This window comes from Penicillium verrucosum (genome assembly GCF_028828655.1).
Source record: "Penicillium verrucosum strain IBT 35672 chromosome Unknown utg000004l_segment0_segment0, whole genome shotgun sequence".
Classification (NCBI taxonomy): domain Eukaryota; kingdom Fungi; phylum Ascomycota; class Eurotiomycetes; order Eurotiales; family Aspergillaceae; genus Penicillium; species Penicillium verrucosum.
This window is the reverse complement of record NW_026643213.1, coordinates 3,381,094-3,393,745: the sequence shown is the minus strand read 5'-3', so window position 1 is coordinate 3,393,745 and position 12,652 is coordinate 3,381,094. Positions and strand designations below refer to the sequence as shown.

The following is a 12,652-nucleotide window of genomic DNA, read 5'->3' as shown; positions in this document are numbered from 1 at the left end:
TCAATTGCTTCGTGACCAATTCTTCTCTCATTATTAATAGTAAAGTTAAATAGATCTCAAAGTAAACTAAAGGTATTATGAGACTCAGTAAACATAGTACATATCATTCAGTCCGTAATCATTGTAGACCGCCGCCTTAGTTCTTCATAACTGCCTCAGGCGGTTGGATACGGCCCGGCGCTTGGATAATTGCCCCTGGGGAGTTAGGTCCAAATTGCTGCACAGGGCCTTCGTGTGGATGAATTGCTACTTGTACGCCGCAGTTTGTACAGAAGTGGTGGGAGTCATGACACATCTCCATACAGAATGGTAGGAATGCACAGCAGATTCCACCGAAGAGACAACAGCATACGGCTGCCATACTACCAAGTAAATGAGAGATCAGCATCATCCGAAGTGAGACCGAGCGAAAAAGTGAGGTTAGATTAGATCAATACTCACGATGTAGCGCTGGTGCTCTCCTTGTTCACCCTGGTCTGAACCTCGTGGAAGCAAAACGGACAACAGATTCGTCCCGGCTCTTCGCCAAGCTGCGCTAGTTGAATCACTCGATGGGCGACTGGAACTTGCAGACCAATTGGTGTGCCTTTCTCGTTGGTTTGTGGTAATGTAACAGCCGGTGCAGGAGTTGTGATTGCGTCTTTCTTGTGTCTGCTTCTGTTAGATCGGGCTGTTTTCTTTGGATCGGGAGCTGTACTCATTGTATTGTGGCGGAGGTCCACTTTCCGCCGGTATTATTGCCATTGGATCGGATGTCGGCAGTGATCTTGTGGCTGTAGGTTCGGGTGTCGGGTTTGCTTCAGGGGCTGTCGGCGCCGCTGTGGGCGGCACTGTGCTATCCGCCGGCACTGTATTTGGATCAATCGGTGCTTCTACTATGGAATCCGTAGCTGGTCCTGTAGTTATAGCCGGTGCAATTGGCGCTGTTGGCTCTTTGTTGTTTTCCATAGTGGGCTGTCCGTCCGTAACTAGATAAGTAAACAAAAATCAAGATCAATGAGTGCGAGGCAGTCGTTCTTAAATGTCATTTTAGTGAAAATGTGGGGTCCGAACTCAATACGAGAAGCACAATGTATCAAGGGGAAATTTGAGGCTTAAACGCCATGAACGGTCAAGTATGAGGGTCTACACGGCCAATAAAAGGGGCCACAAGAGTTCGACTACATCTTTCTGGCCAATCATGATGGATTTTGTAGAGATCACATGGTTGGCCCCCGGCTCTACGCCCCAGTACGGAGGACAGTCCCCGGCCTCGGACCCTGTCAATGGAGTTGAGTTAAATTGGGAAGATAAAGCATGAGTAATGAGTCACGAGCGACCCGGTCTATTCTTGTAACTAGTGCAGGGCATCTTGGTAGTTAGTCAAATGTTTCACTTTCGCATCTGGGGATTTATCGGATTTGTTGGTGTTCTTTTATGGGGTACAATGGGAAGATTAAAACTAACGATTATCAAAAGGGGACTGGAAGTATGGCAGGTAAAATCAGTCCAGTCTATACGGAACAAAGATCTATCATGTGAAAATACGGGCTCGTACGCATTAGGTCTAGTAATCCTAGGTAAGTATAGCACTTGGAGAGTAGATCCCAGACCGATTAGACGAGGTAGTTGTACCGTCTTCGCCGTCGCCCCGATGACTACGTTGATGGCGATTCATTTTTATTCACATAGGGCGACCAGCAGCCCATTTACTCTCGCCTCTGACAAAATAACGCATCTACGAGACTTCATTTTTACCAGGGTCCATTCCAGCAGCCACAGAAGCCTACATACCATCATATCCACTACCTTAACGCCCAGGCGGCGGCCAAGATAAATCGAACCGCCAATGAAACCATCATCCCCTCCCACGATGCACCCTTCGCGAAGAAGCTAACAGACATACTAGCATAGTTGACGAACATCACCGCCGCCATCGGGCTGCAGACTGTGAGATCTTGAACTTCCACGATAAGTTACAACTATATACCATCATGGCAAACAGCCTACCTCTTGATATCCAGCAAGTTAGTGACCTCTCGATCAGATCCATCCCAAAACACTCTCGGAGAAAGCTACATCTGTTAGACTATGGCAGGTTTACTTTCAGCAGCATCCGTTCGTTTTCCGATCTCGATTCCGCCGCTCTACAAACAAACGGACCAAAGCAATTGGGGCTCCTGGAGTCACGTGCGTCCAGCGGCATGTTCCCCTTTCGTTCAGATCTACATCAAAAGACCGCCGGAGAAAGCCATATCTGTGGGAAGAAGATGTTCTCTATCAGGGTATACGTATGGCAACGCCCGCCCCTTTTCCGAAGTCGATTCCGCCGCTCTACAATACAATGGACTGAAGCAATTGGGGTTTACAGAGTCACGTGCGACCATCCCGGCACCTGTGTGGTCCCGAGCAGAGTCTAGGGCCCTGGCATACATAGCGCTGCAGTGACAATCGGAGGTTCCGATTGTCCCAATGATCTTTTGCTCGAGTGGCTAAATGCTCTTCTGGAATCACGCAGATGCAGCAGCTGAGTTCCCGTCGTGACTGCACCTGCCTATTTAGGAAGGTGTTCGTTTCTGCGGGGTGTGTCTTCCTTGTTTCCGCCTTCAACATCTGCCCGTATATTTTATTCCGCTTCCTGCTTCAGGGATCGCTTGTTGTCATGGCTTGTGTCTGGTCTCGCTCAAGGTTCACGCCATCTACCAAAAAGGAGGGACCTGGGAGAGCATCGAACTATCATCCTTCTGCTCTCCTACACGAGTCTGGACCAAGGCTCTGTATTCCCATTGATCTCGTTTCCTCTATCTGGTGCTTTTCATTATTGGTCTATATATGGCCCTTGAAAACTCGTGATAGACGGGCAGGATGGAACCCACCCGTGGATGTCGCTGGCTAGTACAGTGGGTTGGCTTGGGCTGCTGTGGGCATCGGCGCTATTCACTTTTCTGTGACGGCAAGCAGTGTCGCTGGCACATTGATTGTCTTCCAAGTTTATCGATGGACTGACTGATGGTAAAAGTACCTTAAGAAAGAGGGCATCTCGTCCCTGCGGCTAACACGGGTGCTCCCGACAACCTCTATATAGATATCCCCCTACCTGTACCACGCACCTATTACTGGTACCCTGAGGGAACCTTGGAAGCTTCAGTGGATTACCAGATGCCTCGGGTACTACGCGAGCAGTGACTTGGGACGTCGTCCTCTGTGATAGAGACGTCTCTTTATCCTGTCCTTGTTACATATTCAGAATCCAGATTCTTCCATCTTCCAACTTCTCTCCAGATGTACGCAGTATATAAAAACAAGAGATGTATATATTTTCCATTGGAGGATCTTGATGAAATTTTTTGTTGATGATGGAAGTAAACACCAGCGGTCCGGTAGTCAATGTGCTATCCCAGGTTCGTTTTGCTGCATTCACTCCTGCTCTTGTACAGTGGCTGATAGATATAGCTTGATGCGCGTTATTTCAAAGGACTAGCCGGCGAGTACAGCTTCGTGGTCAAGTTCCGCCCGCAGAAAGCCGGAGAACAAGATTATCTCGTGCGCAGCCATAGCAGCCATTCCATGGGCTGATCTGTTAACGCCCAGATTAACCTTGACCCGGGTCGCTATCACGTTGTGATGAAATCAAAGCCTTCCGTCACGAAGACGTAGACTCTACCTAAGAGATTGTCCGCCAAGTTGCCTCAACGAGAAGAGAGAAACTGGTGCAAGTCGGTCTTTCATACGGCCTCACGCATGCGAAGGGACTAGTGGGCATATCATGTGGACGAGAGAAATAGAAGACTAGATAGTTAGATGTGTATTCAATTTATACACACCCAAGAAGTTCCATTTCCGGGTATTTGATTCAAGCATGCAAGTCTTCTACCACATCCACCGCGTAGCTATACAACAACCCCCAGGCAACTATTCACAGCGAAGGCCCACGAGAATCCGTACGAGGATATCCAATCGTAGCAAGAACCTGCATCAAATGCTCCGGGTTCTCACGTAAAGCATCCCACTCGCCCTCAGCCTTAACCATCAACGTCGCAGCAAGGATAGTCCCATTCAGCGAGAGCACGCCGGGGTCAACGATATCGCGCGTCGCCGCGCTGTCAACAGGAACAAGTGCCGTCTCCTGCCTGCGCGGGCAGATCATCATCGTCGAGCGGGTCATGGCCAGATTGTAGCTTATAGACGCTGGTCCCTGTGTGGGGAGGGACTCGGTATCCTGGCTCGGTGTTTGTCCGCGCGTCGCTGCGGCCGCAGCCTTGTAGAGGGTGAGATATATTGCGTGCAGGGTTTCAGCGGAGGGGTTTGAAGGGATTGGGAGGGCGAAGTGGGCGAAGGGGAGACCTGGGAGGTGCTGGAACTTCGGTGATGGGTAGGGGGAGGTTGGTTGGCTGGCGAGGAGGTCGATCAGCGGGTGCCAGGGCTCCGAACCTGGCTGACGCATTGCTTCGACGGGGAGGAATTGGAGATGGCGGTGTGGTTGGCTTGCGCCGCTGTCGTCGCCGGAGTTGAAGAAGGCGAAGAGGCTCTTTGAAGACGAGCCGTTCGCGGATCGAGAGCCATCCTCGTCGGTGTTCCAGGCTTTTAAACACTCGTATGTAGCTTCGAGATCAGACTTATCGAGTATATCTGTCTGCGCTTGCCAGTCTTTTGTCACGAGGAGGAAGTGGTTTGGGATGACGGGGAACTTGTTGAGGATGAGGTTGTAGGTAGGGTTCTCGGGCGGGAACTGGGCGATCAAAAGATCTGGAGATGGATTCTCGAAGGGATCGGGCTTTGGTGTTTTCGGGCCATTGTCGGGTTTCAAATTGGAGGGTTTCTTTGCCAGGGCAGGGCAGTAGCGAAGTTGGTACTGGGTTTATGGGTTAGAAGTGCCGTGGTCGGAGTCTTAGCGTCACTCACGGGTATCCCCGCAGCATTGATGATGGATAGATGGGTTGAGGAGAACACTAGATGGCTGGTCTCTTTCGCGGCTGTAAAGCGTCTTGCGACGAGGGTGGATAGAGATTCCGAAAGTCCTAATTGCATCGTGGAGGTTGAATGGAGTTGAGACCGGGGGAGATGGCAGAACATGGGGGCGGAGATCGGCAGATGGGGTTCTACCTTTCCCTTCTTTTAGGCTTTCTACTGTTGACAATATACAGTTAACTATACAGTTATACGGCTGTTTATTCAAAGAATTTAGAAGATGAAATGTTTTGTTTATAAATTTCCAATCAGACACTCATTGTAGTTTCCAATTAATAGTGTCTAGAAGGGATCCTGACCAGCAGGATCTGGCATACAGGCATATAAGACCAGCCTGAAGACAAAACAGACAGAAAAACAGAAGTCATTCAAGCATATCAGTCCCGAGGTATCATCCATAATCCGCATTCAGACAAATCGCTCATCAAGACGCCACTGCTGTACGGAAATATGAGACAGAAAAATAGACACGAAGGGGAGAAGGAAGATAGGGAGTAGGGTGTAAGAAGGAGCAAAAGGAAAAACACAAAAGTCGTTCAAGCCATTAATTCATTGATGGAAATCTCATCATCATGGGACAGTTCTGGCAGTAACATCGCCGGCTGACCCATAATATGAGACGAAGGACCGTTCATCCAAGGACCACGCTCCTCCTCAGTGGCACTCAGCACACCCTCAGCACGCCTCAACGTCTCGACGTCCAGATCGGTGATGTAGGCATCACGGTTTGTGCCGTCGCCGGCGCCACCGGGGAGTCTCATACGGACCTCGAACTCATTATTGAGCATCATCTCGTCTTTCCACAAACGGCGCTGACCATCAAAGACACACATAACACGCTTCTTGGTCTTCATGCTGCTGCTGGGGCATCCCCAGGACTGGGGGTAGTTGCCGCGGTTATTGCGGCGACGAGTTGGGACACTGCGGGGGGCCTTGGATGAATTCTTGGAGATGGCATTGCCAGAGCCGATAATAGGTCGGGAGGCGGGGATGTTGCCCTTTGATGATCTAGGCTTGGTCTTCAAACCGCGCCAGTTGGAGGGGTCGTGGGTATCGTCGTCGTCTTGGTCTTCGTAATCGTCGAGTTGGTCGACCGGCCCCGGCGCGTCAAGTAGTTGGTGCTTCTCCATGGTCTTTTTGACCTCCTCATCTGAAGCGACCTCTGCCAAACGCTGCTGGTTTATGGCCTCGGATGGCTCTTCTTGCTGCACGACGCGGAGAACACAGTCGTCCAGATGCTCGTAGAAGTCCTGCGCGTTGCTGAAGGTCGATGAACAGGTCGAGCACTTTCCTGTTGCGTCGGGGCTGTAGTTGGTGCCCTTCTTCGCTACTCCGGGGCTGCGCTTCCGGCAGTTTGGTGGGGTTTGTTCCACACCGTGAACGGAGGTCAGGTGGCGCTTGAAGACGTCGGCGCGGTTGAAGCTCTTTTCCGCAGGGGAGCCGGAGCCCGGGCAGAAACCACATACCATTGTTCCTTTGTAGTGGGTCAGGGTGTGGCGGTTTTTGTCGTACTTGCGGGCGAAGCCCTTGGTGTGGTACTCGCAGTTCAGGATCGGGCACTTCTCTGGTCGCTCGGACTGGTGAGTCAACATGTGGGCTTTCAGGTCTTTGAAGACTCGGCCACAGTCGGGGTGTTGGCAGCGGCCTTTTTCTTTGGTGTCTTCGTCTGGTTCGATGCTGCTCAGCGCCGGGCTGTGCTGCGAGCGTCGGGAATGAGTTGACGAGATGGACGATCGTCGATCATAGATTGAGAGGGGTCGTGAATGAGACCTGTGTGGGACCATGAGGGGAGATGGTCCAGTGTGTTGTAATGGGTGTGAGGGTGGGGAGGCGTGGTGGTCTGGAATATCATTATATGGGAGAGGCGATGGGACAGGAGAGTGGGAAATGTAATTGGGTGGCACATTTGAGTAGGAAGATGTGGGTTGGTCGGGATATGAGATAGTCGGGGTGATTCCAGAGCCTTGTTGCGCCGGTTGGATCAATGAGGGATCTGATATGCATTGTCAGTACACCAGACAGGTCTTGCAATTGATTCTCAAAAACATACCGACAAAAGGGTCCGGGAACTTTTCTTGATAGGGCATATCCATGTCCATCGTACTTCCCATGTACTCCTGAGAGAAAAGGTCGTTCATTACTGCGGCTGGCAACCCCAATCCGTGGTTTGTATTCACCCAGTTCTCCTGGAAGGCATGTGCGGTTCCTGAGTATGGTGATCCCATGGCCGAAGAAGATGCGCTAGCAATGGACTGCCCTGAGGCGGCCGAACCGGTGGGAATATATGGCTCAGTAGAGCGAGAGGCAGAAATCGAAGGGGGTGTGGCTGGTACGGAAGAGAAATATGTAGGGTTTTGCAGATCTGTAGATTCCAGCAAAGGGTGGGTATCATAGTAGGAATTGGAAGCATGGGAGACCTCATGGCCTTGTGTGTAGTTAGGGAGACTCTCAGCGGGGAAAGAGAACATAGAGGGATCCATGGTCATGGGATCGAAGTATGGAAGTTGTTTAGGCCCGGTAGCTTCGAATGCCATCATCTTGGATCGAGCGTGGAAAGGAAACAGAGTGAAATCGGGGTGGGATTCAAAGGTCGTCATCTCCTTGGTTAAACAATGCAATGCGCGATGGCAATCCTACACATAAAAAGCTAGTCAGTACATGTTATCTCCGAGAAAATTGCAATTTTGCGACGCATGGACATACCGGTGATAAGGTTTCTGGGTAAGATCGCGGCCCGCTCGGCTAACCAAAGACGCCGACCACGAAAAAGAGGTAACGTGCACAATTGACAGAGAGAATTGGTTTTTATGCAAGGAGGTAAGGAGGTACACTTTATCGCGAGGCAGGGAGGTCACATCCAAGTTGCAACTCCACAGACACGGGCAGTGAAGCAATGTCGATCGACAGAGAAGAGTCGAGGGAGACAAGGTTTAATAAGCGTATTTCCACAATGATCGAAGACAAGGATTGCGCTAGATCGTCGAGGGATATAAATTCATGACAGACTTGGGAGTGGGAGGAGAGGATATTATAGATCATCAAAGAGGAGGAAGCATTTGTTAAATGGTGACGATGGGCCCGCCCTACAGTAGTTAGTTATAGTCTTGTGTCTAGAATTATATTTTTTTTAATAAAAAAAGAAAAGAAAAGAAAAGAAAAAGGGAAAAATAAAAAGGAAATCGAAAATTGAATTGAATTGAATTGAATTGGAAATAATAATACTCCAGAATAAACAAAAGAAAAAGCAAATACATTAAAACAATAAAATATAATAAATATAAATTATCATTACATACCATTACATACCATTACATACCGTATCTTTTTTGGCACGAACGTGTTGGGGGCTGTGAACAGGGACAGGGAAACTTAGCGCCCATGCAGATAAATTTGGGACCTTCGGGCTATTATTATTTATCTGCACATGGGAATCCTCGAACATCGGTCTATGTCTATATCTGGTCTACTCCGTAGATATTATTCTTTATTCTTTATTCTACTATTTTATTATTCTCAAGTAGGGAATTACTGTCAATTAGTAATATTGTACCTCTATCAACTCTAACCATAGAGGACATTTCAAATCAAAGACTTGTGTACAGTCTATTTTGTACTATAGTATGCACGGTACCCCGTACTCCGTAGTTGTCTAGGCCATCGGCTCAGCCTTCATCAGGCGTCCAATCTCTGCGATCCTGTCAATAGTCAATATATAACCCACTATATAGTCGTTATGGGTTCTGACAGCTCGCCTACCTTTATCCACTTTTGGCTCATTCCGCCCTACGAGATATGTACGATTTCCGAATATGTATTCGGGAATTCCGGGAGCAAATATTGGTTTGTTGCCAAAGTACCTGCATTGAGACAGATCGTCCATCGTGCTCATATGAACTAAAATAGTCGATGGCGCATATTGAGACGAAAAGCAATTATAAAGTTACTGGTCCTTTTGCTTCAAAACCTCTGCATCACAAATTAGATTTCGACGAGGATCAGGAGAAGCCTCCTGTCAGAATGTCGACCGTTGCACGAGAATGAATTGCAATATGCGGAATACGGAGTATAATGATTATTGTCATCGGCGCCTCCGTTATGCATAGTAGGGGCTCGGTCCCGTGGTCTTGGCGGCCCCTTTTCCCCCAGACCCTCTTTAGCCTCGTCACCCCAGTATGCATAGTATACGCATATACGTGTGGACCAGCTAACCAGGGTATACCATATACAATATAGAATGTAAATCAGCATCTTAAGGGGCATAAAATGTCTATCTTATACCCACCAAAAATGTTCTATCCCGCCAGTGGGGGTCAGACTACTCCATACCGGTCCAACTCTTTTTGCATCAAATCATGGGAGGAAGAGCAGGATTGTGGGTTAATATAAAAGCATACAGTAAGACGAGCAGAAAGTATAATAGACCCAGATCTGGGGATGTACCCTTTTCCTGGGAGAACTAGGAAGTAAAAAAGGACAAGGATGAGTTTGGGGAATGTAAGAAAAGACCAGAGAGGACAGTACGGAGTACTCCGTACCCTGTACTCTGTACTCTATACATATAACACACAAATACAAATACAATCGAAATTCCACGGGTTCGGTCGATCCGTGACGGGACCCCATTCATTTAGCGTCCCCTCCATAACTCGGCAGGCCAACCGCGTGCCCAGTGGGTGATTGGCCCATGTGTCACGGCCCAATAAGAAATGAAATGAGGGATTCCAAACTCCCTCCAATCAGAGCCCTGAAAGGCCTTCCGAGAACTTGGTGGGCATTCCTTAGGGCCGCCGACGGGGTGGGTTCGTGTCTGTTTCGCCCGCTATTCCTTATTAGTAACCCTTGACGGACGATCAATACTCCGTACAGCATGTTGTATCAAGATTGATTTTTTTTTTCAGATGGTTCTCCTCGGATTTCCTCGGCTGCTGTACAAGAGCCGCATTCTTTTTGGTGATCGTGATTTGGCCTGCTTCTCTTGGTTGCCTTTTGCGCCATTTCCTAATTAGTAAATCAGGGCAGCAGTTCTCCCCTCCTTGTTGTATTTACAACTCACAAGGTACTATTAGTCTGTCACGGCATACGCCGTATGTCGATAGATAAATCTCGTACATCCCTTGGTCGCTGGGTGTTGCATATCCGAAGAAAACTAATGGTGGGTCTACCCAAAATGGATGTATGAATGTCAATCTATTTTTTTTTTTTTTCTCGGATGTACGGAGTACGGGGATAAAGTGGCATTTCTCATTTTTAAGTCAAACTCCGAGATTCAATTGCAGATTAATATGAGATCGATTATTAATATCCCATCCCTTAACTAATGGGATGTGGACGATTAAATTACCAGGGAAAGAGAAACCAGAACCAATCTCGGCCCCTTAGACCCCTCTCCGCATTTCCAGTTTAACATATTCATCTAGACTACCTACACTAATTACGCCATATAGCCCTAGCCGGTACAGGGGGGAGTGCGAGCTGTCATTCGGAGCGTCCGTGTTTAGCAGCAAAATACAACTAGCGCCACATATGTACGCCTAAGCCACAGACCCATATGGGTCTGTGCCAATCATAAGCGAAAAAAAGAAATAAAGGCGTTCTTGGAATTCGTCACATAGCCAAACAACATAGGGAATTGTTGGTCCACATCCCTGGAAATCAAGGCGCAGCTGGATAAATTACACCGCTGACTGGAGGAGTTCGTATTTATCGGCGATCCCGGTGGTAAAAACCCCCGTGCATAAAATGGATATATTCCCAGACTAGTTAACAGTTATGTATGCACAGTCTAAATTTTTCGATGCTAAACCGGGGGAATGAGGTCATATCCGGCCTGTGTGTTGGGTTTGACCGATTCTTTTACCCAGGTTTTGCGGGTTTGAAAGCCTTGGCCTAGTTAAACTGGCGGTCGGCATTGGGGGATTTGCCTTTTGCCCAGGTTTTGACATTTTGACATATGTACCTACCCGGGCGATGGATTCATAATTGTAGACGCTAGACTTCCCGTTAACCATAATTAACCTAATGATGAATGGCTACGGAGTATGGAGTACTTCCTATAAAGATATGTCGTATTGTCGTATGTAAAAGATAATTCTCTTGACTCGTGATTTTCATCGTCCACATCAAAACATACACCCAAAAACATCTTCAAGTGCATTAGCCAGTCAGCACCAAGAAATGGCCGTTGATTGAGACTATCAATCCTTCACACGTGTGATGGAGGTATCCTAGTTGATCCAATCGTTTATTGAATTTGATATCCCCCTTTTCCTTTTGGCCCCCAACTTGTTATGTATTTCCGCTAAACCACTGAAACACACGTAAAGCCACACATTTGAATCTGACATTCCAGGCTCTTCTTTGCTTACGAGGATGATTAGAGTAGCCAAGATCGAAGCCGTCACCATGGCATCGGGACGGCCGTATTTCCGCCCGCTTCCGGAATTGAGAATCGAGACTTGAGATGGGATATTCGCCCTAGTTACTACTGAGATTACATGTATTCCATCCGGCGACTCCGAAGACTTCCTTTGTAGGTCCACCGTATCGAAATTAAAAATACGACAAGCAAAGAGGCTCTTAATTAGCCTTGATAGCATCCATCCAAGATTGGTGGATGAGAGATGCCCAATGCGTCGATGTTGGCGTTGGGAAAATGAGGTGCCAAACATCGTATAGTGGGAGCAGCCAGTCCATGGTTGACTCGAACGGAACCATGGAACTCGCAGCTTTGTTTTACCTAGGTACCGCCATTGTACTTGTTGTACTTGTTGTACTTCTTATACCTACGTAGTTAGGTAGGTACCTAGTGTACATATCTATGTACTTCCAACTTCGATATTTGTCAGTCGTGCTCGGATCACCCTCGGACCAGAGATGGTGGCAAATTTCATCCCCCAGAGGTTGGTAATCCCCCAGTTTCGCGATTTACTACTCCGTACTCCGTACCGAAAACAAAAACAGGTCCAAGAATAAACCAACTCTCAAGCAAGCGGCTAGACATCCAAAAATGCTATATCCAGGTTCCAAGGTTCTAAACTCAGTCCATGACCAACCACCGAGCCCAAAGTTGAGCCTCTCATGCTATTCGCAGCATGGTACATACCAACTGCGGCCCTAAGCCCTACAGGAGTGGGCAGGATAGGGAGGGGCGGGAAGGTTTAATCCCTGCCCGCCCTCGTGGTGTTTCTAAAAACAGAAATGAAACAGCGCGTGAAACAACCCGAGAAGGAGAAGATCGACGTATACCAGGCGATCGTATATGCACAGACAACCCAGTCTGGTCTGGGAATTCCGGATAAGGCAGGTAGGTTTTTTTTAGGAATGCATGCAAGTGCACGGCATAAAAGACTAAACTGTTTCGATGCATGTTTGTTATTCTTATCTAGTTAGTTATATGGTTACATTTCTGGAGTTGGAGTTGGCAAAGTGGTCGGCGATGTCATGGCTCTCATGGTTTATTTGGTCCCCGCTGATAGTCGTACACACTTTGAACTTACCATACCACATCCATGTTTATTTACATTCAGTCCTTGCTCGGTTGGTTTATATCCTTGATTGTTTGGGTGTAAACATTTCGGACCCCAAATCTCGCCCATGTGTGTGGACAGGGTTGGTCCCCATAAACGTCATTTGTATTTTATAACCCCTATCAGGTATGTAATAAGCGCTTCACAAGGACTCCTTTTCCAACAATCGTCCCCCGACT

General features: G+C 48.1%; 3 protein-coding genes across 3 annotated transcripts; all 3 read right to left on the bottom strand.

The window, feature by feature from the left end:
- Nucleotides 1–136: 136 nt before the first annotated feature.
- Nucleotides 137–948, bottom strand: N7516_010555 (LITAF-like zinc ribbon domain-containing protein; the record flags this gene model as incomplete). The annotated part of the gene is made up of 3 exons (XM_057223273.1): nucleotides 137–362; nucleotides 442–657; nucleotides 698–948. The coding sequence occupies 3 exons, from the start codon at nucleotides 946–948 to the stop codon at nucleotides 137–139; spliced, it is 693 nt and encodes a 230-aa protein (XP_057070494.1).
- A 2,947-nt stretch (nucleotides 949–3,895) lies between these two features.
- N7516_010554 (uncharacterized protein) lies at nucleotides 3,896–5,007 on the bottom strand (the record flags this gene model as incomplete). Its single annotated transcript, XM_057223272.1, has 2 exons — nucleotides 3,896–4,831; nucleotides 4,882–5,007. 2 exons carry the CDS (start codon nucleotides 5,005–5,007, stop codon nucleotides 3,896–3,898), a joined length of 1,062 nt encoding a protein of 353 aa, XP_057070493.1.
- Nucleotides 5,008–5,483: 476 nt separating this feature from the next.
- On the bottom strand, nucleotides 5,484–7,484 carry zfpA (uncharacterized protein; the record flags this gene model as incomplete). Its single annotated transcript, XM_057223271.1, has 2 exons — nucleotides 5,484–6,940; nucleotides 6,998–7,484. The coding sequence occupies 2 exons, from the start codon at nucleotides 7,482–7,484 to the stop codon at nucleotides 5,484–5,486; spliced, it is 1,944 nt and encodes a 647-aa protein (XP_057070492.1).
- Between the last annotated feature and the right edge of the window lie 5,168 nt (nucleotides 7,485–12,652).